Source organism: Atractosteus spatula, chromosome 3, assembly GCF_055471065.1.
Source record: "Atractosteus spatula isolate fAtrSpa1 chromosome 3, fAtrSpa1.hap1, whole genome shotgun sequence".
Taxonomy (NCBI): domain Eukaryota; kingdom Metazoa; phylum Chordata; class Actinopteri; order Semionotiformes; family Lepisosteidae; genus Atractosteus; species Atractosteus spatula.
The window spans coordinates 46,795,130-46,822,028 of record NC_142708.1 but is presented as its reverse complement, the minus strand read 5'-3'; the positions used below and the strand labels follow the sequence as shown (position 1 = coordinate 46,822,028).

The following is a 26,899-nucleotide window of genomic DNA, read 5'->3' as shown; positions in this document are numbered from 1 at the left end:
GAAAGGAAGTACTTCCGGTTTTAGGGGGGTCGGCAGTGCTGTTTCCTTGTTTTGCTGGAAGAGCTTGCATGTTTTTTACTGTAGGTGTAATTTTGTCAACACATTTACAAAAGTTTGAGATTAGTGAATTAATCCTTCCACCCTATAGCTACTGTTCTGCTTTAGCCCTGACAATCTTCGTTTGTGTACTCCATGACTTCACGCCGGCCCGAGAGCTTTGATGGCTTAGGTTATAGAGGTAGGGAGGATCCTGTTCATGGAGGGGGATACACGGGAAGGTCATTTAATAACTCATCTAGCGCAGATATGCAGCACTGGGTAACGACACCACCCGATATTCCCGGGAGCCGAAACCTGCACTGGGGTGAACGAACCCCACAATATGAATCAGCTGCATCCACAGTCTCCAGTTCCGAAGAGACTCAGCAGATTTCTACTGGACCATCTGGTGGTAAGGAGACAACAGTGCAGCAAATGTCAAGTGCATCTGATCATGACCGTTTAGAAGCAGTTTAACGTCCGCAGCAATATTTAATCCTTTCATTTAAAACTGTTCTCTTATATACATGTATTTGTTTCCGTAACCTTACCTACAATTTCAGAATACTCTAAAGGAATAATTTAAGGGAAAATGTATAATTGCTGACTTTATTAAGGCAGCTTTGGGTAGGCCCATTTTTGCCATGGACAACGTTGAACTAATTGGCTTAATGCTAGATTTTAAGTAAGAGGCAAGACACTGCCTGGTCCAAGTTAACGTAATTGGAGGTTTTCAGCCTTTGGTGAATAACGAAAGCGTCAGGGGTTTGTCGTAGCATAGGAGCGGGAATAAACTAGCAAACCCTTAGGGATAATTAAGGGGCGTATCTTTTGTGGATGGGGTAAAAATCGAAGCAGGTCGGAAACGCAGTTTAAACAATATCTTTGATTTTGTTAAGAGCTGGGAAATTTAAAGGTATTCATGCGGATCACTGTAGGTCTGTCTGCGAACGTGGTTTTTACCCAGTCTGTCTATAGAACAGTAGTGCTGATCAAGACCCGCAACTAATGGTTCCGAAAATGCAAACACTGCGGAATCGATTGAGCTAGTCTTTAAATGTACGTTTCGGGCTAAAACCTGTTTTATCACTAAACATAGAGTTCTAGAAGTACCAAATGAGAAGATAATTGCACATACAATACAACTAAGGAGGACAGTATGCAGTTGATATTGTATAACAAATTTAAACAACAATAATAAATTCATTCTCAATAAATCCACCGATACTGCCATCCACTTCGATTTCCAGGAACAGCAGTACCGAGATCTGCCCGGGACACTCGGCTTCAAAGTTGTTTAGGGAGAAAAGTGAATCAAAAATAAATGCTGAGTGAGAAAATCGATATTGTTGAGAAATCTCAGAAATCACTTTTAAGGATGTTGAGTCAGAAAAGCGTATCCCATCGCTTCATGCACATTTGTGCATATCTTTACACTTTTTATTCTCGATTTTAACCGCTTTTAAGAATGATGAATCGTCATTGAAATAATGTTGCAGTGACGAAAAACAGTTCATCAGTTGCATTAGTTATACAATATAATTATGTGCGGGCTGATTTTTTTTCTTTTTATACTAAGTGTACCACTGCAGCTTTGCATATCAAGGGCATGGGGCCTGAATTCACGTGTTTGTCTGTCTGCCCAGTGATGGACTGGCGTTCAGTAAAGGGTGTACCCTGCCTTGCACCTGTTGTTTGGCAGGATAGGCTTCAGCTCTCTGAGGACCCTGAGTTGGAAGAAGTGGTTAAAAATGAATGAATAGATGAATACACTAAAAAAGGGACTCCTATGTCGATGCCTAATACATCACCAACAGTATTCTGGGCATTTGTGTAGATCACTAGGAGCACCAGTCAGCCCTAGAAAGCACAGGTGTTAACTTATGCCTCTAAGTATGGTTACAAATGAGAGGTTACAAAACTGGTGAAAATCAGGATTTGACCGAGCGGTTAAGTCAGTAAGTGAAATAATTAGTCATAACCCCCAACTTGTAAGTGATTTCTAGCAAGTGGCTAGTATAATTAGAGGGATAGCTTTGGTGAGAGGAGTAATAATCCAGGCACAATGACAAAACACAATCTACACTCCACACAACAAAACATACAACTCACAAGTTACTCTATGTACAGTATTCTCTATATACAATATGCACACACCTGAAGAAGGCTCCACGGCCGAAACGTTGTGTTTTCTTTCATTTTTTTCAGCATGGAATAAACCTATTACTTGTTCCTTTGCAGCCTACACATGCTGACGCAGCTACCCACCTGAACTACTATGTACAGTATTTAAAAACAAGGCGTTTCAGAGGCCTAACATTCTGGTTAACCAGAAAACCCCAGACTGCTGCTAAAACTCTTAATGCCTAAATAGGCCACATAAGAGATGAGCTGCCTTCTAATGAAATACAATGCAACCTGCAGTTAAACCTCTCTCTCTGCACCCCGGATGCCACAAAATGGGAGCCTATATCCCTATCCATAAAAATTAACCCTACGCAGAAAAGACATTTCTAACTGAGGTATCTTTTACTCAGGAAACACAAGTTCCCTAAAAACATACAACAGCAATCTCTATCTAACAAGGTTCACATATTAAGCTCCAGTCAGGTTTAATTTGAATTATCATGAAGTAGGGGTTCTCGCCTGGTGCAAGCTTCAAGTCCCATCTCTTCCAGACATCTGTCTCTCCTCTCCTTATTCCCTGCTTCCTCTTCTTGTGCTCTTATTGTGATCTTATAGTGTGTCTGTACTGCTTCTTGACAATCATCACTCCACAACTTTCCTAGGTATACGAAGTTATATTTTACAATTGTTTCTGCTGAAGAGACCTCCCAGACCTCAGCAAACATCCTCTCTGCTCTGAACTTAGAAGTGTTGACACTGCCAAGTGTCACAAACTTTATCTTAAATATAAGACGCACTACTCAGTCACCTAAAGCTGTAACAGTATCATAATTATCACAAAATCTTTAAGGCCTCTTGCACAGGTTACTCAATAGGAATAAAGATCAAGCTGAAGTGTAATTCTCTTCCCCTGCTGTGAATAAGAACTCAGCTGCAAATGTCCCTCATGGATATGGGAGAGGTTAAATACAGCATTATATTATGTAGTTCAGGTGTGTAGCTGCGTCAGCATGAATAGGCTGCAAAGGAACATGTAATAGGTTTATTCCATGCTGAAAAGAGACCTGAAGAAGGCTCCATGGCCGAAACGTTGTGTTTTCTTTCTTCTCTTTTCAGCATGAAATAAACCTATTGCTTGTTCCTTTGCATTATATTGTGTTTCATATTCCCCTTTGTTCTGCAGTCTTTTTATGACATTTGTCTACATTTTGACAGGACTGAACTTACCCTGACTAATTCTGTTGCAATCGTCTGCTGTACTAGAATGGTACCAGTTGCACTACACAGAATACGTGTGATGCAACGCATTTATATGAATCATACTAAACTGGAAAATTGAGTGGTGGGTGAATGATCCTCTCAAGACAAGTTAACCGTTGTAGTCATCTGCAGCGTTTTAAATGTTTGCACCTATAATAGCAATTGGTGGAGAGGCCGTTTATGAAATCAAGGCATGCAGTCATCTTCCACTTCACAAAATAAGCATTAGAATCCAGAGACAGCTGTCTGTGTTTGTAGGGATTACTCTGCTATCCTTGCTCAGTCACCATGTTAACTAATCAGTTGTCATCCAAGAGAAATTTCATATCTTTGGCAATGATGAAACTATTCCTTATATGAGCACTCTTCATGCATTAATAGCCAGCTATTCCCATAGATTCCCATAGAACATGTATTGCTTTTCTTTTGGTTTTAGGGGATCTTAAAAACTCCAGTGAACCTGGATTAAGCTCATTGTAGCAGTTTTGTTTGTTTTTTTATTTTTGGAATGCAGTGCAGAATTTTTGTGTATTTTTGTGTTTGGCAAAACAGGCATTTTGTTACTGTATTTTTTACAGCTTTATCATATAATCTGTTGTAAAATCCGGAACTAAATTTTATATTCTTATTCAATAAACATGTGACGCTAAAAGATGGGGAACCTAAATAATCCTGTTTCTCATTATGTAGAACATAGAACATATAAACCTTAGGCTGAGAATCTGGTTTTTATTTGAACTCCACACCACCAACCTCTGTAGAAAAGGCTTGAGATTACAATGCCAGGCTCTTAAATTTCCAAAAACATAACTTTGAGATCCATTCCTAAAAATAGAAATGATAGAATATGCTTAACTTCTTTTTAACCCCTGGACGTTTGCAAGAAAGAAAATGATTATCTTTGTGTCTGTGTAGAAAATTGTTAATTACATGTTTCTACTATGCAATCTATGAGAGAGAAAAAATAATTCTGCATATTAATTTCTTTTATCTTTCTAGCCCAGAAGGGAAGTGTGGCATAAATTACATTGCAGCTCTTCAGTTGGTTTCAATGTTGACCGTACTCTCCTTTAGGATTCAGTGGTTTGTTATTCTTTGTCCATTCTTTGTTTTAATCCCACTTATCAAAAACAGTTTTAAGACCCTGACAATTGATTTTGACTTATAAAATCTTTAGTTTAAGTAGCAATGTCATGAAATCAAGTTTTGTAGCTTTGAAATATAAACAGATCTAACCCAAAATATATTTCCCGTTTTATTTAATGTAATTCTTGCCTGACTTCATTGGATATACATGGAACATTGTAGGTGTAGTTATCAAAAAATGAACTTCTAGCACTGCATCTTAGATCCTCATTCATATTGATCCAGCCACTGCGAATGCACACCAGATAATACACACCGCGCCGCGGGGTACTGCTCGCTTTTAAAAATATTCAGTTGTCGGACTGCACTATTTTGTAAAACCCCCCGCTGGAGCAGGTTTCGAATCCTGGTCAATGCTGAGACCCTTGAGAAATCTCTTTCCAATTATAGAATTTAAGTTGTATACTGTTTAGGCTTTTATTAATTTTAAACTGTGTGTTATAGTCATTTAAATATTACGTTATAAAAGGAAGAAGGGCTACTTTACAAAAACAACATTACTCAGTTTTGATCAACTTGTTGTTAACCAGTGTGCTTCTTTCAAGCTTACATCCACACACATACTGTACTGTAGTGGCTTTAAAGCTACACGATATGATACTTTATATACAGTATATGATGACATTGCAGTTCATTGACGTATACGCTACTGTTTCAATATATCTAGCAATATGACTTCATAGGATTTGCGTGTGTGGAACAGTTCAGTTCACTTTGTCATTCTACACTTATACAATTGTATAAGAGAGAACGAAATATAGTTTCTCCTGGGCCGAGGTGCACAATACACTAGAACATTCAGGATAATGTCACAGTACAATGCAAAAGAACCGAGAATCATTAGCAGCTATTGAGGTAGTATTGGTGTATATAAGTAAAAATAAAACAATGTAATGAGTAGATTGATAAATGAATAAATTGGTATTCCAGTAGTATAAGTAGTCATGTATAAATAAGCATTCTGAAATACAGGGTTGGGTGGGGGGAGCGGGAAGCAAGTGCAGACAATAGTGCAGGACATAGTCAAAACACAACATTACAAGGCATGCGGTCAGTGAGACGGTGGTGATAGCACTGCAGTGGGTGGTTGTTCAGCAGGTGGTGATCAGTCCTTGTGCTGTTTGTAATTCAGTAATCTAACAGCCTGTGGGAAAAAGCTATTCCTGAGCCTGGTGGTTCTGGCTTGCAGGCCTTGATACTGTCTTCCAGAAGGCAGGGGTGTAAAGAGACTGTGAAAAGGGTGAGAGGGTCTTCGATGATGATACATGTGTCGAGAGACAAGACCCAGCGGGGGGTTTTGTTTTGATTATATCGTCCAAAAGTGCTGCTTTTGACAAACAGCTAATTTTGCTTGAATTTAAAATCTGCCTGTACTGTAGCTTTCATTTAGTTGAGCAGAATGTGACCTTGCTCTTACAAGTGACTCAGTTAGCAGAGTTTGTGTTAACACGCCACACCCTTTGATGAGTGATGGAGAGTGAAATAAAAGCCCACACCAAGTTTCCCTTCCCCCTACTGCGAGGTAATGCAGATAATGCACTAACTGGCTGGTATGAAATAATCCCTCCTCTTTCCAAGCATCCTGGCTGCAGAATGCTCTTTCTGTATTGCTGAGTTCCACACTTCTTTAAGTTCTAAAATTTTAGCAGAAATAGTTAGAAGTTAGATATAGGATGACAATATTTTGTTTACAAAAAACCTATTGTTTAGGTTATCCAAAGATGTTTTCTGCACAGACATAACCGAAGGCATTTTAAGGATCGTTGGTACCACTTCAGTGCTCAAGTACTTATTCATTATGTATTACAGTAGGGCAAAGGACTGGAAAACATGATTGAAATAAAACACAAGGAATGGGATCTAATAGACAGGTTGTGGGTTTCATTAGCAATAGCAATTAACTGAGGCCTGCAGTGTCAAGCTGAGAGAAACAAGAAAGTGAAGAACCAGTAAAAACAGACAGGTGTAGTAGTGGTACATGCTGGATATTGTCAATATTGGTTGAAAAAAACAGGTAAGTGGTTACCAGTTAAGCTTTAACAATCAATTGATGGTGAGGAACATTTTTCTAGGATTGATTTTCAACAACATGAGAGTAGTAACTCCCAGCAGCCATATCACCCTGCAACTAACAACTTGCAACCCACTGAAGCTAAGCAGGTGTGAGCCTGGTCAGTACCTGGATAGGAAAAGAGTAGGGGTGTAACCCTGGCGTCCTGGCCAAATTTCCCATTGGCCCTTACCAATCATGGCCTCCTAATAATCCCCATCTATGAATTTGCTTCATTACTCTGCTCTCCTCCCCACTGATAGCTAATGTGTGGTGAGCGTTCTGGTGCACTGTGGCTGCCGTCGCATCATGGTGGTGGTGCGCATTGGTGGTGGTGGAGGGGAGTCCCCATTACCTGTAAAGCACTTTGAGTGGAGTGTCCAGAAAAACACTATATAAGCTAGATAAGTATTATTATTATTGAGCTATTCTTAGTGTTCTGTCTTACCCTGTCTGTCCCACCATTGAGAACTTGTTTGCCAGAGCCCCATGTGCTTAGCATGATGGATCCTTAAACCCTAACCGACCTTCACAGTAATCTAAGGGGCTACAGAACTGAAGGTGTCTAGCTATACCTCCATACTTGAATAAGGAGGGGACCTGATTTCAAAATGCAGAATACAATACGTGTACTCCATAGATCTGTTAAATCATAGCTTTCATTTCCATGTGTTTAGCAAAATAATCTTTACCTTTGTAAGCCTCATTTGCCTTTCTTGTCAACATGTCTTTATCTAATTGTGTTTTTTGTTGTTTGAAATGATGGTAACATGTGACAATCAGATGGGTATGTTTTTTTTTTTCATTTCAGATCAGATAAACAGGTTTGCTGGATTTGGAATTGGCCTGGCAAGGTAAGAAGCTCTATTAGTTATTCATTACTTGTGTTACAAATGCTAACACTAATGTACACTGTGTGAATGGGAAGTATAAAATGAAAATTCTGTATCAGAATGCCGTTAGCATGATAAGATTGTGCAGGATATTAAAACAATCCAGATATATACATCTATACATACTGTATGAACAACATATGGACTGATATAATAACAATTATTATACCATTTTCTAACCATATCATCCAGTTCAGAATCATGGGAGAGCCTATCAGCAAGCAACAGGTGCAAAGAAAGGTCCTTCCTGGACAGGATGTCAGTCCCTCACAGGGCAAACAGACACGCACAAACTCGCACCAGGGCCAATTTTCCCAGAAGTCAGTTACCTCACCAGTGTGTCTTTGGGCTATGGGAGCAAACCGGAGCACCCCGGGGTAGAACCCACACAAACTAAGGGAAAACATTAAAAAAATCACTTAGATAGCACCCCAGATATGGTAAGAATTTCACATACCAGAAAAGTGAATGCGCTCACAGCAATGAACTGAGGCTCATTCGCAAGAATCAAGGGTTCACTCAATGACAGAGTGGTTTTCTTTAACATCCAACTTTTTCTCTGTGATTTCTTGGTTGTGTTGAGGGTTATTTTGCATGTTAATAGCTCTAAAAATGAGAAAAGGAAAAATGACACAGACGTATTCAGTCCTAAAAGAAGGACAGTAGTAACCTTTGATATAAAAATGGATATCATAAAAACTTCATTTGACATTGGCAATGCTCTTGGTCTTAATCATTTGACCATTGGAACAGTTACTGAAGAATAAGAAAGATTTGCGGATTAAAAAGCTTCAGGAAAACAGCTTCAAGTGATGTATTGTTTTAAATGAAGCCCTGCACAATATAACTGCTAAATTCAGATAGCATGGCTGCTCAGTTGTGTGAGTTCGAAACCTCAGGCAACTCCAGCTAACTAGGCATAAAGAACAAATTCTCAATACATCTTCTGCTGGCTTAATATAGAAAATTCCCAGTAATGAAACAACATTGTGTACCTTTTTCAGCTGACATTTATCTTGGCTTCAATAGACAGACATTTGGTGTCACCAAAAGCACTGAAGTTTGTGTGTTTTTTCTTAGATAAGCTAAGTAGCAGAAGAACATGTCAGAAAACCCATAATGATGGAGCCAATAAATCTGTTTGAATGAGTCAATTATTCCTTGAAAAAGTAAATCCATGTAAAATGTGTAAAGTTTAGGTATTTAATGTCACTGTACCAAATGTGGATCGTCACGTCAAACATGTGAGTTTCATAATGGTAATATAATTGGCCTGCCACAGTTCAAAAAAGCTATTGCTTCAGTCCAGGGGAGAGTGACCAGTTGTTGACTCAGAAGAATGTACTATTTTGACATGTTCAAAGCACTAAAATAGCCTGGAACTGTGAAGATTATCAGGGCACCTGTGGTTATTACTATAAACATTAACCAAAGAACATAAATGGAATTTAATGCTTTTAATTTAAAGTGATTTTAAAACTGAAAACAGCAGATACTTCTTTGCATAAAGGATTGTGAGAGTCTGGAGCAAGCTATCCAGTCATTTTAAAGCTGATGCCATTGCTTCTTTCTAAAACTGTCAGGGTGAGAAATGGGTCAAGAAGGCCTCCTCTGGGTTGCAGACTTTTTATGTTCTTGTGTCATTGTTTTGGAATTTCCCAGTGGTTAATGTGACAATTATTATTCAAAAACTGCTTAAAAAAAGTTCTGGCATGCCCTGCAGTGGACTGGTGTCCCACCCAGGATTTATTCTGCTCTGTGCCTGTTGCTTGCTAGGACAAGCTCTGGCTCCCCCCGCAACCCTGACTTGGATGAAATGGTTAGAAAATTGATGGATTGGTGGAACAGTATTGGGGTTGAACAACACATGTTCAGTTTTACCCATGATGTTTGAAAAGCTTTTGTTATGAGGTTTAGTTGCTGTTGGCTGAGAATTTCTATATGGTGAGAGTGTCTTCTGTTGCATGCTGCCAGTTGCCTGTCTGTAAGATTGGCCGTTGTCTGAATTTTGTGCCATTTGAAACTCTTCCTAAATTGTATTTCCTACTTCATAAATGCAATATCGGTAGAATGATGTTTTTGAATGTGTGCCAGCTTCAGTGCAAGATAGCAAAGTTTTCATTTGTAGCTACTGAGATATAGAAGTATTTGCCTTTTGATTATGTAAAACCCCTACACTGCAAATTAGTCACAGTTGTTTCCTTACATTTTTTATATTTCATATTTCATATTTAAAAATCTGTTTTTAAATACAGTGTAAAAAACATCAATTTTTCCATTCCTTGATTATTTAAATGTGCAATCAAATGTCGTTCTCAGTCTCTTCACAGAAAATGTCCTTGCTCACCCTTGCATTGTATTCCGTCGTCAGTGTCAGGTAAGAATTAAACTGACAAACCTCCAGTGCCTTAAAGCACAACAAATTCAGAATGTATTAGCATGATCCTTCTCAATTTCCCTAACTCAAACACCCAGCCTATCAAAGAATGAAAGACACCTCTAGTCTGAAGATGCTAACTTTATTATTCTCTTATTAATGCATTCTGCTGTGAATTGTGACATGTTTCTCAACTGAAATAAGGAAGACCTTGTGCGCATCATTTTCTGTATACTGCAGAGCTTCTCACAGCATGGTTGTACAGCAGCCCTTTTGAAACATTTTTTGTCATTTTATTACGATTTAAACTTAGTTTTTTGTACAATAGTTAAATTGTTTAATTCAATTCAACATTTCAGGTTTGAGAAAGACGTAAGATTTATATTTAACAAAGACTCATGTCTTCTCCTGCTATTGACATATGCTGACTCTTGGTTAATATTGTTTTCAGGTTAATTATCATGCAAAATGCTATCATCTCTCACCATTCACTGCCATCAGTGTCATGTACAATGTCACAAAAACACAGGTAAGAACAGTAAAATCTGTTACTGGTTTGTACACAATGAACATATTGAAGAAAATCCATATTGTCTTTATTACAATATTAAGTTACATTAATTATATTCAAAAATTCTATTACAATAGTTCTGTAAGTTGTACTTCTTTTTATAGAAGTTAAATTCTAAGTATTATTAATGATTTGTGCATTGTATTAGAATTATTTATCATAAACTGTATGAAAGTGCTTGTGACACTTTATCCCTGGTGTTGACAGGGTCCAAAGGCTCTATGGAAAGGAATGGGAAGTACATTTGTTGTCCAGGGAGTAACACTTGGTGCAGAAGGAATTATCAGTGAATGCACACCACTTCCAAGGTACTGTAAGAAGAAAACATTTTATAGCCAGAGCAAGTCAGTACCAAATGCATCACATTAAGGTGCAATACAGGTTTCAGCAAATGATACAAAAATAGTTGTATGTAATGTAATATAAAAGTAATGATACAAGTATGCAGCATGTAAGATACAAGGAAGTATAATTGTAGCTGTTAATGGCCTGTTGGGACTTGAAAGTCCTGCCAGTAGAAAGGGTCTAGGAGCTCTGGATTTAGGCTTCTGGAATAATGGGACTGCAAAGTCATGTCAAAAGATGTTAAAATACCCTAGAATCGAGGTGGACACATAGGTTGACAATAAAGGTGAATACGTTCTTCAGATGTGAATTATATGCTCTTAAAAATTGAGTTTAGCCAGAACACCCGGGTTAACACCCTTACTTTAAGAACAGTGCATGGAATCTTTCCTTTATCTTAGAAGGCTATTGTCAGTCATTCTGAGTCATTTTCTCTTCGTTAACTCACTTTCAGGTAAAACTTACTTGACTGTTTGATGGACATTTTGTTTCTTCAATTACATCAAATATACCAGCTTTCTTTGTCAAAGAGGTACAATTATTTTATTAGCAGTGGTATAAAAGGAATATTGAATTTTTATTTTACTAGTCTTTTCATTTCATGTCTAACTTTTTCAGACAGGGTTTGTTCCAGCAGTTTTTTCCTTCACTTGTACCATACATGTTACTATAACAATATGATATTGCTACTAACCTTTCAGTTGCGTTTGTTGTCCACAAGATGCAGCTGTGTAACAATTTATAGATAGTGTTCTATTTCTTACACAAGTCTAAATGTTCAGGAAAGTCAAGTGTAGTGAGTAAGCTCTTCCCACTTTCCTCTGAGTCACAGCTACTTTTCTGTGTTAGAAGGATCTCCTTAGTTACAGTGTAGCCCGAGATGCTTGAATCACTTACCATGATACTAAAGGTTAGTCCTTAAGGATCATTGCTTTGTTTTTAAACCTGAAACCTCTTATCTCCCTGAGTCATATGTCATCTGAGGTGTTTCCAGGTAAATGCAAGTCTATCTAATGAGCATGAAGCTTTATTCTCTATTTGTGTCTTGCTTGGAATTTAAGTCCCAAAGGAAAAACAGGATACAACAAATATTTATAATATGAAACTAGAGTTATGAATGATTATACATCCATGTAATTTTAGATCAGATTTAGGCAGGTTGTTTTATTAAGAGAAATGTGGAAAGCATTGTGTATTTTGTGTATTACAATGACGTTCTACTTTGCCTAATCTCTTGTAAGGTAAAATAGAAAGCTCAGAAAATTTTCTTGATTCTGAATCTTATTCAGCCTTAATAGCTTATAATTTATGTATCACGAAAACAAGTTTCTGGAAATTATTTGCTCGTTATGCACCATTTCAGCAGTTAACACCGAGACAGAGTACAGTAAATGCTGATTAGTGACTCTTCCCTTAAATTAATTTGTTATGCATTCTTCATCTTCCTCTTTTCTGGGCATTTTTGATTCCAATATTCATTTTTTTGTATCAGCTTTAACCAAGTTTATCTCCTGCACTTCATTTTTGTTTACTTATTTTTCAAACACATTTTGACGGTGTTGATTTTGTATGTATTTAGTCATTCTAAATACTACAGATTCCTAAACTTTGAGTTCTATTTTGCTTTCACCTTTGGCATTTGACATTATGTTCAGATCATTGAAGGCTTCATGTAAAATAATGCAGTTGTCAATTTGCTTTACCACATTTTACACACTACAGAATTGTAAGCAGTGAGTTGACAGTCTGCATATTTCTTGCCATATAACAATATGTGTAGCTTAATGCACTGAATATTTGTTTTACTGAACTTCTGATGTATCAGTGTATCAGGATAATATATTGTCATTTCTTTAAAGTTTTCCTTGGTGTGAATGGAAAAAAAATGCTTTTCTTAGTTTATCATGCATTAATAAAGTATGTGTTATACAAATATTTTTTCTTTGAATGTATCTCACTCAACATCCTTGAAAAATGTATAACATTGTTTATCTTGGAAAACAATATATGCACACCTTGTATAAAACAAATTTTTGACAAACTAATAGCATCAGTATATTCAATATGGTTACATTCACTATAGGTATAAACCAATCAAGGTTAGTAAGTCCTATTACCTGTAAGTGTTGGATGTACAACAATGAAAACATTTTGAGTTGTTTTTAGATGAAACATTCCTAAAATATATAAGCACTTCTTAATACATTTTTCCAAAAAATATTCAAGCTGTAAAGAGCAAGGGAACATAATACATTAAAAAAATTGTAAAATGCTTCAGTGCAGCAAGTAAAATAATAATAATAATTTCTTACACTTATATAGCGCTTTTCTGGACACTCCACTCAAAGCACTTTACAGGTAATGGGGACTCCCCTCCACCACCACCAATATGCATCATCCACCTGGATGATGCAACGGCAGCCATAGTGCGCCAGAACGCTCAACCACACATCAGCTATCAGTGGGGAGGAGAACAGAGTAATGTAGCCAATTCATAGATGGGGATTATTATGAGTGGATTTTAATAAAAATGGATTTATGTTTATGAAAAGTAACAACAGTAATCGATATCATCCTGTGATTCTCTTTTTAGCATGTTAAGTGAGGTGTGAGTCACTGAAACCACAATTCCTTTAATCTTACTACCTATGAGTCAAGGCCTTTCTCAATATTTGGCTAAACACCATTTGATTACCAATTTATTGCTGTAGTTTCACCAGAATCTCTCTTTGTTTGTTTGTGTGTGTTTTTTTAAAATAATTTTAAAATATAAATGACCTTTTCTGATAAGTTACATCCCCAGCAGGTTTTTTAATCTGCTATATTCTAAAATTCTGCTTTAACCATCTTCTTTATTATTGAACTAATAATCAGCAGGATCAATGTAGAAATTAGCTGGTTTCATCACAATTGTGGAAAAGAAACTGCTTTAAGATATTATTTATATCTTTCTTGGTTCACTTTAAAGACTGAGAAGCAGTAAATGATGGTAAATATACACCACCCTAGTAAAGCTCATAGATATACTGTTGTTTCTGACTGACCATAGGGAATAGAAGCTTTACTTTCCAAGAGAGTGAGTGACATTAGGTCAGAATAGGTACATACTGTGATATTTGATATTTAACTATGGTTAGTACTCTTCCTACACTTTCACACTCAAAACTATTGGAAAAAAAAGTTATTTGTTTTATGTTTTTGTGTATCAGCATCTAAATTCACTTTTTGATGTATATTGTGGAATACAAGGGACTGTGAAAATGGTGATGTATGTGGCACAGAAATGTTTTAATTTTATTTTTACTTACTGAAGTTTTTAAAGTAATTTATAAAATCTTTAAAATGTTTCACAATTGTTTTTCCTGAGTATTTTAATATTCCAGTGTTTCAAAGACTACTGAAAGTCTGGTAAAGACTCAGAGCTATGGTTATGTGTTGCCAGAGCATGAGCTCAGTTGCATACTGTGCATACTGTACGTGTCTATCCACCAGAGTGTTTTTTAAAATGATAGTAGGTTGACAAAATAAAGGTTTAACACGGATAATATACCGTTTCAAGAACAGTTTGCCTGATATTCTAAAAATCAGTTGCAGTAATAAAGCAGTTGTGAAAGGAGACATTATGAAAAAAAACACCTCTTAAGAGTCAAATTATACAGACTTTGCTTTAACTTATACAGACCCTTTAACTTAAAAATAAGCTATCTACCCTACATGTAACCTTTTGGAGAGGATCTCGAATACAGAACAAAATGTCACTTGTATAATTTATGGTGTTTCAGAACTATTTTGTTAAGGTAGGAAGCCTTTTTCTGTCTGCAGATATCTGCTAATCTATGTGTGATGAAGGAAGAAATAGATCCAGTTGTTTTTCTGACATCAACCTTTTAAAAATGGGTGTTCCACAAAAAGAATATTAAAGACCAGGTATATAGTAGATTGAATGATTTTTACACATATTTATCACACTTGGTGAAAGTACTTACAGTTTGTATTTGATAAATTTGATAGATTTTTACCTTTAAGTTTTCTTCCGGGCATTACTAACCATTTTGAAGTGACAGAAGGACTTACTGAGTATAGGCTGGCATGTGAAATATATGAAACTGGGATAAAAAAATACGAAACTGGCGTAACAAGAAACAGTTGTAGGGGAGGACTTACTATTTTAGACAGTTAAAAAGTAAAGGAAAAATAGTGGGAACTGAGCAAACCAAAGCTCACAGCCCTTAACTCAACACCTATCAAAAACACGTGGATAATCACGCCTTGGGGCTCCAATTCTACTCTAAGCTACGTACAATTAGTTAACTTGTGACTAATTCAAGCCTTTCCAGCACCAGACCTCTTAGGCTTCACTGCTTGGAAATCCTGTTCACACATGGCCATCGTACCCTTCAAGCAGAAATTAGATGTATGTATTTTTATATCTGTCTTAAATATCTTTGAGGGAAAACCTAAAATTGAAAGCTGCATGGATAAAAGGGGTTCTCATTATATGTTTCATATACAGTGGTCACTCATTGTTAGGGACTAGAAAAGTGAAAATGAACAATAAAACTCTCAAAACAATCCCCAAAAATATTTTATTGAATTCAGTCTTTCATTGGAGTAATTGAACCTATTAAAGTTATTTTACAGATCACTTGCTGTTTAGCGATCTGCTAGCTTTGATAGCAAACAAGATGTGGATGTGTGTGTGGTCATGAACTGACATGCTCCTGTAGCTGTGCTGCTAGAGAATGACTTCACACAATAAAGCAATAGCATTAGTTGTTGCCTGTGCCCCTTCTTAGTTAATGTTGCATGTCCATGTTTTTCCCAACTGTACTTCCAACTGCGACATTTTCAGGACAATTCATGAATTAATCATTGTTCTTTTTGATTGGTTTAGCACTTTTTCAGCTGGTTTAACAAGTGCTTTAAATGCCTTTTACATTAAACAGTGAAATATACTCAGCTAAACTTGAACATACAGATCTTGTAGTCTTGGAAAAAAAACATAAAACGTAAACAGTAGTTTCCTGACAAGGAGAATATCCAAACAATTGAAGTAGTTTGGGGCATTTTCCTCTTTCCCCTTTCAGTTTTTTTTACAGTAATGCAAAAGTTTATTTCAGTAGACTAACAGCTCTTCATAAATTTGGAACAAATAAAGGTTTATTCCATGCTGAAAACAGAAGAAAAGAACGTTTCGGCTGTGGAGCCTTCTTCAGGTTCACACCTTTTCTTGTTCCTTTGCAGCCTATGCCTGCTGATGCGGCTACCTACTTCTTCCTAAATTTGACTGAGAGTTGTGGTGTTAATGTAATTTATTTTGTGTTAGCTGTATAAGATTTTAGTCATTTATTATTATGCTAATGAAAGATGTTAAAAAATAATATTACCAATAAATCAGGATGCAGTTTTCATTTATGCATTTGCACTAAACTTATAGGGGTTATTTTCTAAACCTTAGAACTAGAAGGTTATTAAGTTTGTCATGTCATGTCATTCGCCAAACCGCTTTATACATACGGTGTCTCAGGAAGCCGGAGCCTACCCGGCAAGCAATGAGCACAAGGCAGGGTACACCCTGGACAGGGCGCCAGTCCATCGCAGGGCAAGTGCAAGCCAATTATACATGGAGACAATGTGGAGGCCACAGTAAAGGACGATGGGGGGAATTTGGCCCGGACACTAGGATAACTCCCTACTCTTATTGAGAAATGCCCGGGGGTCTTTAATGACCAATGAGAGTCAGGACTTCGGTTTAACATCTCATCCCAAAGACAGCCCCCACTGCAGTATAGTGTCCCCGCCACTATACCGGGGCATTAGGACCCACACAGACCACAGGGTGGGCGCCCCCCACTGTTTCCACTAACACCACTGCCAGCAGCAACTATAACTTCCCAGGATGTCTCCCATCTAGATACTGAACAGGCTCAACCCTGCTAACCTTCAGTGGCTAGCCAGTTGAGAGCTGCAGGGTGATGTAGCTGCTGGCCCTAAGTTTATTTGGTTCCACATAATTTCATTGTCAGCAGTGCGTCAAATTGTAAAAGGACATGTATGGTTATCTAGTTTTACAAAGGCTAGAACTGAAAATATATTAAGCAGGCCTTCACTTCGTAACAAATGTAATTTGAATGTCCTTCTTCTATTCCCATATAACTCAGTTATGAATTCTTAATGGCATGACTCATTATATCTTATACCATGAAAATTACTTTTCATTTTCATTTAACATGCGGGTATATTTATGTTTCTATTGAACAATTTTTAGAACTGGTCAGAAGCTGCCTTTTTTCATCTCTGCTAAGTCATTTTATAATGTATTATAACATATATCTTACAAGCCTTACATTAAATAATAAGGTATATTCAGCAGAACATGTACATAGTCTGCTGTAGTTGTGTGGCAACCAGTAGCACAGGAAATATTGTGTGGGTGGAAAGAAAGATGAATTCAACTAAATATCCACAAATCCTAGAAGCTAATGTTCCAGAGTCAGTGAAACAATTGACACTGAAAAGAGGTTAGATATTTCTGCGACACACTGATTCAAAACATATCTCAAAATCAACCATGAAGTACTTGTGGGGGGGGGGGAATCCAAAATCAAGAAAAGAAAAATTCTTAGCTGGCTACTGGAAATGTTTGAATTTCTACCAATGGAGGTGTTACTAAGTATTGACTCAAGTTTACCCAAACGTTTGCATGTGTTATATTCACTGTTTTATTATTTTGCATATCTACAGAACTGTAAATCACAAGTTGCCAGAAGTACTGTATTTGAAAAGCAAGACTGAAGAATAAAATGGAGCCTTTTTGGTGGAAGCTGTTGGTGACCGCATTAATCAAAGTTGGCTTTTCCTGACTTAATGGGACCTATTAACATACTAAATGGATCAAAATTCAAGTGCTCTACAAATTGAAAATTCACTGGTCATCTATAATTGATATAATATAATTTATTGTATAAACAAGGAATGTTTTCTATGCTCTCTAAGACCAGGGTTGGTCAGCTCTGTTATAACCATTTAATTGACTGCAGATGATACTTTTCTCCTTTTCTCCATTTCAAATTCCAATTTTGCAGTACACCAAGTAAACACACAATAATTTAATGTTAATTTCCAATACCATTTACCAAAGATATACCCTTCCAATACCCAAAAAAGCAGTGGCTCTGTGGCTATGTATCTGCGCCTGTGGCTGGAAGGTTGCTGGTTCAAATCCCGCGGCTGGCAGAGGAATCCTACTCTGTTGGGCCCCTGAGCAAGGCCCTTAACCCCAGCTGCTCCAGGGGCGCTGTACAATGGCTGACCCTGCGCTCTGATTCCAAGCTTCTCTCCCTGTCTGTGTGTCTCATGGAGAGCAAGTTGGGATATGCGAAAAGATGAATTCCTAATACAAGAAATTGTATGTGGCTAATAAAGTGATCTTATCTTGTTTGTATCCAAGCACCCAGTTTCATCCAGCCATTTCAGCTTGGTACTTTGTTCTATTCACCTTTGATCATTTATGGAATCCTTCTTCCTCGATGTGTATGTTCCAGTATTTGCTGAACCTTGTCTGGATGTTGAGTTATCCATTATTTAAACCTGTGGATATCTTGCATGCATTTTACTTCTAGGACTGTGAATTATTCTCTTCTCTGTAATGCTTCCAGTAAGGTAATATCTAGTTTATACTGACTAGTACCGTACACTTTTCAGTTGTATTGTGACTCGATACTAAAGAGGAGCAGCTAAGTACTGTATTTAGATGAGAGATGTCTAAGGAAAATTGGGTTTCGAACAACATTGTTGTTCAGAAGAGACATTTAAATGAGCTCCACACAACAGTTCTTTCTTGGTACCTGTTGAAAGAGTAGTCTCATATGTTGAGGAAGTTCAAGCCTGGGCTTTCTCAACTCACCCTGCATACATTTTCTGTCTACTTAATGTGGTGAATTTCTTATTTCTTTGTTCACTATGCAATTAACTGCTGGCACACGATGGCTGTCATGATTTTCCAAAAAGAGTTCTATGGTTCAGTGCTAGAAAATGCAAACTTTTTAACTATAAAACACTGATTCATCTGCACTGGTGTTGTCAACAATATGTGTTTTCAAGCCCTGTTGAATCTACATTCCTGTCACTACAGTTTTGTATACTTGGTGGCACATTCCAACACTAGAAAGTGAAACAATGGGTTCATAACCCCAAAATATAAATTACTGGAATGCAGTCATATTTAGCTATGAGTTTGCAGCAATGACAGAACCTGAAAAGGGTTCTGAGTGTAAAATAATTTATTCATTATTGACTAATTAAAGTGGGTATAGAAAGTCACCACCCCCCTTTCAAAATGTTAACCTTTGTTGCCCTAAAGCCAAAAAAGAAGACAAATAAAATCAGGATTTTTCCAGTTTTATTTACAAATTGTATCTTGCAACATCCAAGTGAAAAAAGAAAGGAAAATTTCAGAAAAAAAACATAAAAATAAAAAAGTAGAATAAGTGGGTTGGATAAGAGGACACCCCCCTGAGTTAATACTTGGTGGAAGCACCTATTGCTTGAATTACAGCCTTGAGTCTGTTTAATACATCTCTACCAATTTTGCATACCTAGAGAAAGGAATATTTGCCCATTTCTTCATTACAGAATTGTTAAAGCTCAGTCAAACTGTGTGGTGACTAGTGATGCCTGGGTTGACTCATAGTCTTTTTAAACCTTTTTAACAAAACATAAACAAGACGTGATATGGCTTTTTTTTAAGGATTGGCTTTTTTCTTGCCACCCTCCCATACAGGCCAGATTTGTGGAGCGCTTGTGATATTGTTGTCACATGCACACAATGAGTTTGCCATAAAGGCCTGTAGCTCATTCAAAGTTGCCATTGGCCTCTTGGTAGCCTCTCTGATCAGTCTCTTTCTTGCTCGGTAATCCAGTTTGGAGGGACAGCCTGATCTAGGCAAGGTCTGGGTGGTGCCATATGCCTTCCACTTCTTAATGGTGGTCTTGACTGTGCTCCATGGGATACTTAAAGCCTGTTTTGAAAACCTTTTATACCCATCTCCTGACTTGTGCCTTTCCACAACTTTATCTCAAAGTTCTTTTGAAAGCACCTTTCTGCCCATAATGGATTACTTTCTTTGAAATGCACTTCCAAGCAGAGGAATCCTCTAGAAACAACTGCTTTTATTCTGTACTAAACAAAATCACCACAATTGATCACAGGTGAGAGCCATTTAGTTTGTTGTGTGATCTGTAAGGTGATTGATTATACCTGAGCAAGTTTACAATGCAATTGTAAGTGGGATGTTCACTTAACAGGTAAAGGTTTAATCCATGCTGAAAAGAGAAGAACATTTTGGCTGTGGAGCCTTCTTCGGTTGTATGGTTACCTGTTCATTTGCAGCCTACGCATGTAATTGCGGCTACCTATGTAAACTAATTATATATTAGTCATGTGGAGAAATACTTGTCAGAGATTAAAGTTCTTAAATGGTGAACCAAATTATATTTTAAAGCACCTCAGTTGTGATTTTGTTTTTTGTTCTGTCTTCAGGGAACTGTCTCACAAATGGAATCCAAAACAAATTTGGGGACACCTAATGCTTAAAAGGTAATCTCTAAGATGGTTCTTTGTAAGTATTTTTGTCAAAGAAATTGGTAGAATGATTTATTGGTAGAAGCGGATGTTAACAATTAAAGAAAAGTCACACAGAATCCCATTGTTTCTTTTGTGGACAAATATGAAATGCAAGAATGATACTTATGATTATGCTCCTGGTATGCTTTCTCGCTTGTTATATATTCTAGATCAAATAATTAAATTATTGCTGCAAAATATTTAAGAATTGGGGCTACTTTGTTATTAAATAGCTTTGGGTTGTAATTAGCTTCTGTGCAGGGTTATCAACTGAAATGTGATTTTTAAATCCTTTTTTAAGTCCTTTTTAAACTGACAGTAAATAATAGTAAACATTTTCTAAGGAGTTTCAGCATATTGATTATTAACAGTTTTTCTTAATTGAGTGACTTACGGGAAAAGGTAAAACTAAAATAGAAAACGGAACATTAACTCTCACAGATGTGGTGTCTAGATATGAGATTATAATGTCGATATATGTATCACTGAAACAATATTGTTGTGGCTTATCTTTCACAGTTTCACATATGTGCTTGCTATGCCATTTTACTCTGCAAGCCTAATTGAGACTGTCCAGGTAAGTACCTCTTTAATGCACCATCCAAAATCTCTTTAAAGATTCTTTGTAATGTGTTTTCGAAATGAGTTGTTCCGCTACTTAGTGTGAAGTGGGAATTCCAAACAAATACAAATGTAAAGAACGTAATATCATGACTAAGCCCAAAGTGTTAGGTTTTGATATTTTTATAGCAGAAATCATTTCCACATACAGTACTGCTTAGGGTTAGTTATTATTAGGTTTCTAAAACAACTGCCAACCCAACCTAACACGTCCTGACAAGCTTTTTACTCTCCAGGACCTAGAAACAGAGCCAAGACCTGAATGCTAAAGACATGATTGTAAAGACAGTAACTCCCAGGTCACAGCTATTCAGATAATGAAATCCAAACATTAGTCGCAATTTATTCAGGACTACATGTCAAAGTAGAAATAGAAAGTGAATTTCATTCTGTGGTTTGCAAATCATAATCCTCATCTTTAAAAGACGTTGCAGGATCCTAAACCTTGGTTTAATGGGCGAAAATTGGGGGGGGGGGGGGATTTGGGTTTTGTGAATCTTTGAAAGAGCTCCCAATACCCAAGGAGCACAATGGTCCCTAGACACAGGTGGAACTCATTGCTAATTGATTTGATTATTTAAAAAGTCACAAAGGGCCAGACAAAAAGATGTTGCGTTCTTGCGTTCTTGCGTTCTTGCGGTTATTAACCTTTTTCCCAGTTCAAACCCCAAGCATTCCGTTTGGCTTCTTTCTCACTGACACTGAACAGGATGAGCCACTTTTAATCACTTGACAGGTCTGTTAAAGTATTGAAAAGTGTTGAAAAAAGTTACATCCTTTCAATCCATGAAGAAATCCTTTGAAGAAAGAGGAAAAAAAGGTTAAACAGTTATCTAGCATTTGAAATTAAAATTAAACTTCATCATCTCAGCTAAACAGATGTACATACTGCACCAAACGTACACATCTGTTATGCCAAATCCTCCAAAAAGCCAATGAAGGCGATTACCTAATTGTTGTTGTCATGACCGAGGATACTAGCATAAATGACACTGTCCTGATAAAACAAACTCCAAAAAGTTTGAAAAGTCGTTGGATAGAAAAAATAACTTAGTCGTATTCTGAACAATCTTGTCTTGACAAACGACAGCAGTTGTATATGTTAACCTGTAAACAACAGATAGATAAAGCTTAAGAAGACATCAGATTTCTTGGCTGCTTGAGACCTTATGATGGGAAAGGCTATCAAGCCCCAAAATCAAAATCATTTAAACTAAAATGTTAAATATTATAAACTACTGTAACTTTGGGGGAGAATTCAAAGCAAACCTGCTAGGGAAATTCGAGGGGCGTAGTGTCAATAAGAGGAATCAAGGGAAAATTAAAACATCAGAGCACCAGGTAATGCAATGCTTATACCTAAATATCAGCACAATTAGGAACAAAATGTGAGAGATAGTAGTTGGCATTAGTATAAGCAAATGATTACAATGGAGTGTGAATCATTGAAACTTCAGAAGAAGTTCAGAACTCCAGAAGAAGTTGGAGTTTTTGATTTATCTTGCATAGGCTATAAAAAGACATAATGTAAGAAAATACATGTAAGACATCAATGACAGAAACTGAAATAGGAGAGACAGCTGATAAACTGAGTAAGAAATAAGAGCAAATGCTGGAAGGAATTCCATTTTGATTTAGTATCTGATGCAAGAGTGAGGAAACTGGAGGTGACAGAACCTTTCAGAAACTGTGATTATATTCCTGCTCTGAATTATGCTTTGAAAAGGTGCAGGTAACCCCCAAGACCCAAGATTACACCTCATGGAAAGCAGACTGTCAAGGAATGAGTTTGTCCAAAGTACAGTGGGATAGAATTAGTAGAGAATATATGGCAACCGTTTAAAGATATTCTGTTTGAAACACAGAACAGATTGAGTAACTCAGAGTCAAGAAAGCACTGCCTCAAATGATTAAATCAATCAAGGCAAATATAAGGAGATAGATAGCAGTTCAAAAATGTGTTAAAAAAGAATATAATCTTCTTATATATAAAATAATTCCAATATAATATATATAATATTTTTTTCAAAAAATAAATATTAGACCTGAGAAAATAACATTGCAGAGGTGGTAATAAACAGATGTATTTTCCAAATTACAGCAACAAAATAACAATAGAGAATGAAATATTTATGTACAGTGTCTGTGAGATAATAATTGCTCATCATTAGACAATGAAAAGGAAATGGTAAAAGTATTAAATTAATTTAAATCTTGGGCTGCCAATATACAAAATTCAATATTGAATAGTATCAGCGTTAGAAGAGGAGATCTGTTAGAGGTACTAGAAGTTTGTGATGAAGCCTGATGCTAGAAGTTATACTAGTTTTACTTAATTTAACAAGAAATGTTATCCATTGACCATTAACAAAACTCATCTAGTGGTCACTCGAGAGGTAAAACCCATTCAGTGGAAGATTGCTAAAGTGACCCATCCAAAAAGTGCCAAAACTGAATCTAGAAATTACAGACCATGGATTAACCAGTAAGTACAGCACTTTCATTTAAAGAAAAAATAATGATCACACTGATCTCTCCGTCTGCATTCTCAACGTAGGGTTTCTTAACTCGTATAGCAGAAAGATATCAGAAATTTAAATCATCCTGAAACTTGGTTCACACCTTCCTCCTTGTCTCAATGACAGACTTGTTTTCTTCTAATTCTGTTTATTTGTAGGTTTCATTTCACACCTCTCTTCAGCTCTCTCGACCTCGCAACTCTTGATTGGCCACTCTGCCTCGCCCCTGCTCCCACCTCCTCCTCTATCCTGACTTTTGTTTTCCCATGCTATATTATCTCTGCTGACTGCCCTATCTTTCACCTGAAGAAGGCTCCACAGTCAAAATGTTGTTTTCTTTCTTTTCAGCATGGAATAAACATATTACTTATTCCATTACTGTTCAATACATCATTTACACTACATACAGCATATTTCTCTTCAATATTCAACAATTATGAGTTGTTGGACATATTGTTGGACACTTTATTCAACAACTAGAGAAGATGTTTATGCAGAAACCAAATCAAATCAAATCAAAGTTTATTTATCAAATGCACAACAATACGGCGTGCAGCAGTAGTTGCTGGCAATGAAATGTCTTTTTCTGCGAGCTCTCAAAAAATACAAGAATCACAAAAATCACAAAAACACAAAAATCACAAAATTGAGGTTACATTTTTGAAATTGAATAAAAACTCAATGTGAGTAGAGCTGTTATGTGACCAAGGTGTATGCAATATATACATGTAGTGCAGTTATGCTGAATATAGTGAGAATTGTGTGTCCATGTAGCCATTACAGGTGATTTGCTAAGGAGCTACAGGTCCTTGGAAACAGACATCAGTAAACTGCGTGACTGCAATGCAAATTCACTAGGCTCTGGGATTAGTAATTAGCATCACTTGTGCCTGATGGATTGATAAGGAAACACTCACCAGCTGTAATGTTAAGTTTAAAGCCTGTCTTGTTTGCTAATTTGACATGTACATAAAGGTTTGCAATTTAAATTACATCTTGATATTTTAGAATATGGTTTACAGCTGTATAAATCGCATTACAAAAAATATTCCTATTATGGAATCATTCCAGAAATGAGTTTCCTATGTAGAAAACTATGTAGAGATATGTAGAGTAATGTACGACCCTGAGAGATCAAATAAACTAAATCTTTTTAGTCTAGAGCAGAGAACATAGTGAAGAGATCAGATTCAGAATCCTTAAAGGTTTTGACAAAGTCAATCTATAGATGTCTAAAACAACAGTGGAACACAAACCCCAATAGAAACTACAAAGAAGTGCATTTAAAGTAAGAGAACAGCTGCCAAGCCATGATGTATCAAAGCTGATACCATCCTTTAATTCACGAAAAAAGGCTGAAGTCCTTGGATCTCTGATTTGCTAACAACCCAACCAAATAAGATGAATGGCTCCCTGTAGTTTTGTAACCTTTTTAAATGTTAACTTATTTTTTTTCCAAAACTTGAGCTGTGTTCTGGCAGAAGACTAAGTTACATGTATTTAACAGTTTTTTTTGTTTGTGGTTTTCCTTTGTTTATGCTTTTTATGGTCTGAAACCATCAAGCTTTACAAAGTCTAATCTGTTACATATTTTGATATTTTTTAGTTATACCTCCCTGGAATGTAAAAGAAATTTAAAATGCGTTTGTGTGGTTAAAAGCTTCAAGCTCAAGAAGTGTGTTGTCATTGGCAGAGTGAAATAATCCGGGACAACCCTGGAATCCTGGACTGTGTCAAAGAAGGCGTGGGCCGGGTGATCGGATTGGGAGTGCCCCACAGCAAGCGACTCCTCCCTCTCTGGACGCTGGTCTTTCCCACCGTCCTGCATGGAGTCCTTCATTACATCATCAGTGCCACGATTCAGAAGCTGGTACTGTTTCTCTTGCGTAAAAGAAGCTCACCACGACGGGCAACAGATGGGTCTGAGACCGTACAGACCATGCTGGATGCTTACTTCCCAGAACTCATCGCTAGCTTTGCAGCCAATCTCTGTGCAGACATCTTGCTGTTTCCACTGGAGACTGTGCTGCACCGTCTTCACATCCAGGGGACACGCACCATCATTGATAACACAGACCTTGGCTTTGAGGTCCTCCCCATTAACACACAGTATGAAGGAATGAGAGACTGCATTAACATCATCAAGCGAGAAGAGGGAGTACTAGGGTTTTATAAAGGCTTTGGGTCGATCATTGTGCAGTACTCGTTGCATGCTGCTGTTCTGCAGATTACAAAAATTATTTACTCCATGTTGTTGCAAAATGCCTGAAAACAGAAGTGTACTCCTTCACTTATTATACATTGGTCCTTTTGTAAAACTACTGATTTGTTTTGGGCTGTGTGAAAGAAGTACTTGTTATGGACATATTTCATCTACTAATGTCCTCAGAGATTTACTGGAAAAGATACTTGTTTTCCCCAGGAGCATTCTCTTCACGGTTCAAATCTTTGCTTTCAGTCAAACACATTTATTTTTTAAATTATTTTCCAAATTAAATCTTTATGTTTATAATCTTAAGTGAACTGGCATTTTCATTCATCTTCTACCATTTATAAGTCTAATTTAAAACAACCCACAGCAATTAATTAATAGAAATCCAGTAAGTAAGCATCTCATTAATGTTAATTTCTCTATATTTAATGCTTGATATTTATTGAAATTCCCTTATTAAGTATATTTAATTTGCAAATGAACAATTTAACAACTACGGCTAATAGATATGAAATAAGTAGTACTGATTTTTGACAAAGTCATTCTTCAGTCTTTTACATGTTCTTAAGTTCACATTTTTCCCCCCACGCAAATGTCCTAGACTAAATCATGTGAACATTCTGGTTGTCTTTTCCACATACCATAAAATGTACTCGGAAAAAGGTTTTATGATATGAGAGTTCCTAATGTGCCAATCATCTCTCTCACCCTTGTTAACACATAATGATGGTATACTCTTTTTGATTTTCAAATCTTTGCGAATTCTGAAAATCTTCAATAGTGAAGAGCATAGCTTCTGTCTCCTATAATGTGTTTGCACTTCAGGCCCTGACAAAGTGGTACTTGTGGTATTGGTATTAGTTTTATTTTTTGCATCAATGTAAATTCATTGTAAATGTTTCTATAATATGAACATTGATATAGCACTGGCTGAACAAATGCACACTTTTCCAGTTGGATAAATGAAGTTCAGGGATTTTAATTAACATACAATGTTATTTCCCCCTTTTACTGCTTCTTTAGCGTTTGTTGTTCATGCAGCTTTATGCTTAAATGATGTACAGCTCTGTGTTTATATTTTTTGTGAACTCTTCCTCAAATAAATTTCTGCAAA

At 36.7% G+C, this 26,899-nt stretch overlaps 1 protein-coding gene across 1 annotated transcript; it reads left to right on the top strand.

Annotated features, from left to right (window-relative positions):
- The first annotated feature begins 3 nt into the window (after window positions 1–3).
- Window positions 4–26,899, top strand: slc25a46 (solute carrier family 25 member 46). Its single transcript, XM_088910843.1, has 8 exons — window positions 4–451; window positions 7,434–7,476; window positions 9,835–9,892; window positions 10,344–10,421; window positions 10,671–10,771; window positions 20,350–20,406; window positions 20,953–21,010; window positions 25,267–26,899. The coding sequence occupies exons 1-8, from the start codon at window positions 193–195 to the stop codon at window positions 25,840–25,842; spliced, it is 1,230 nt and encodes a 409-aa protein (XP_088766969.1). The 5' UTR covers window positions 4–192; the 3' UTR covers window positions 25,843–26,899.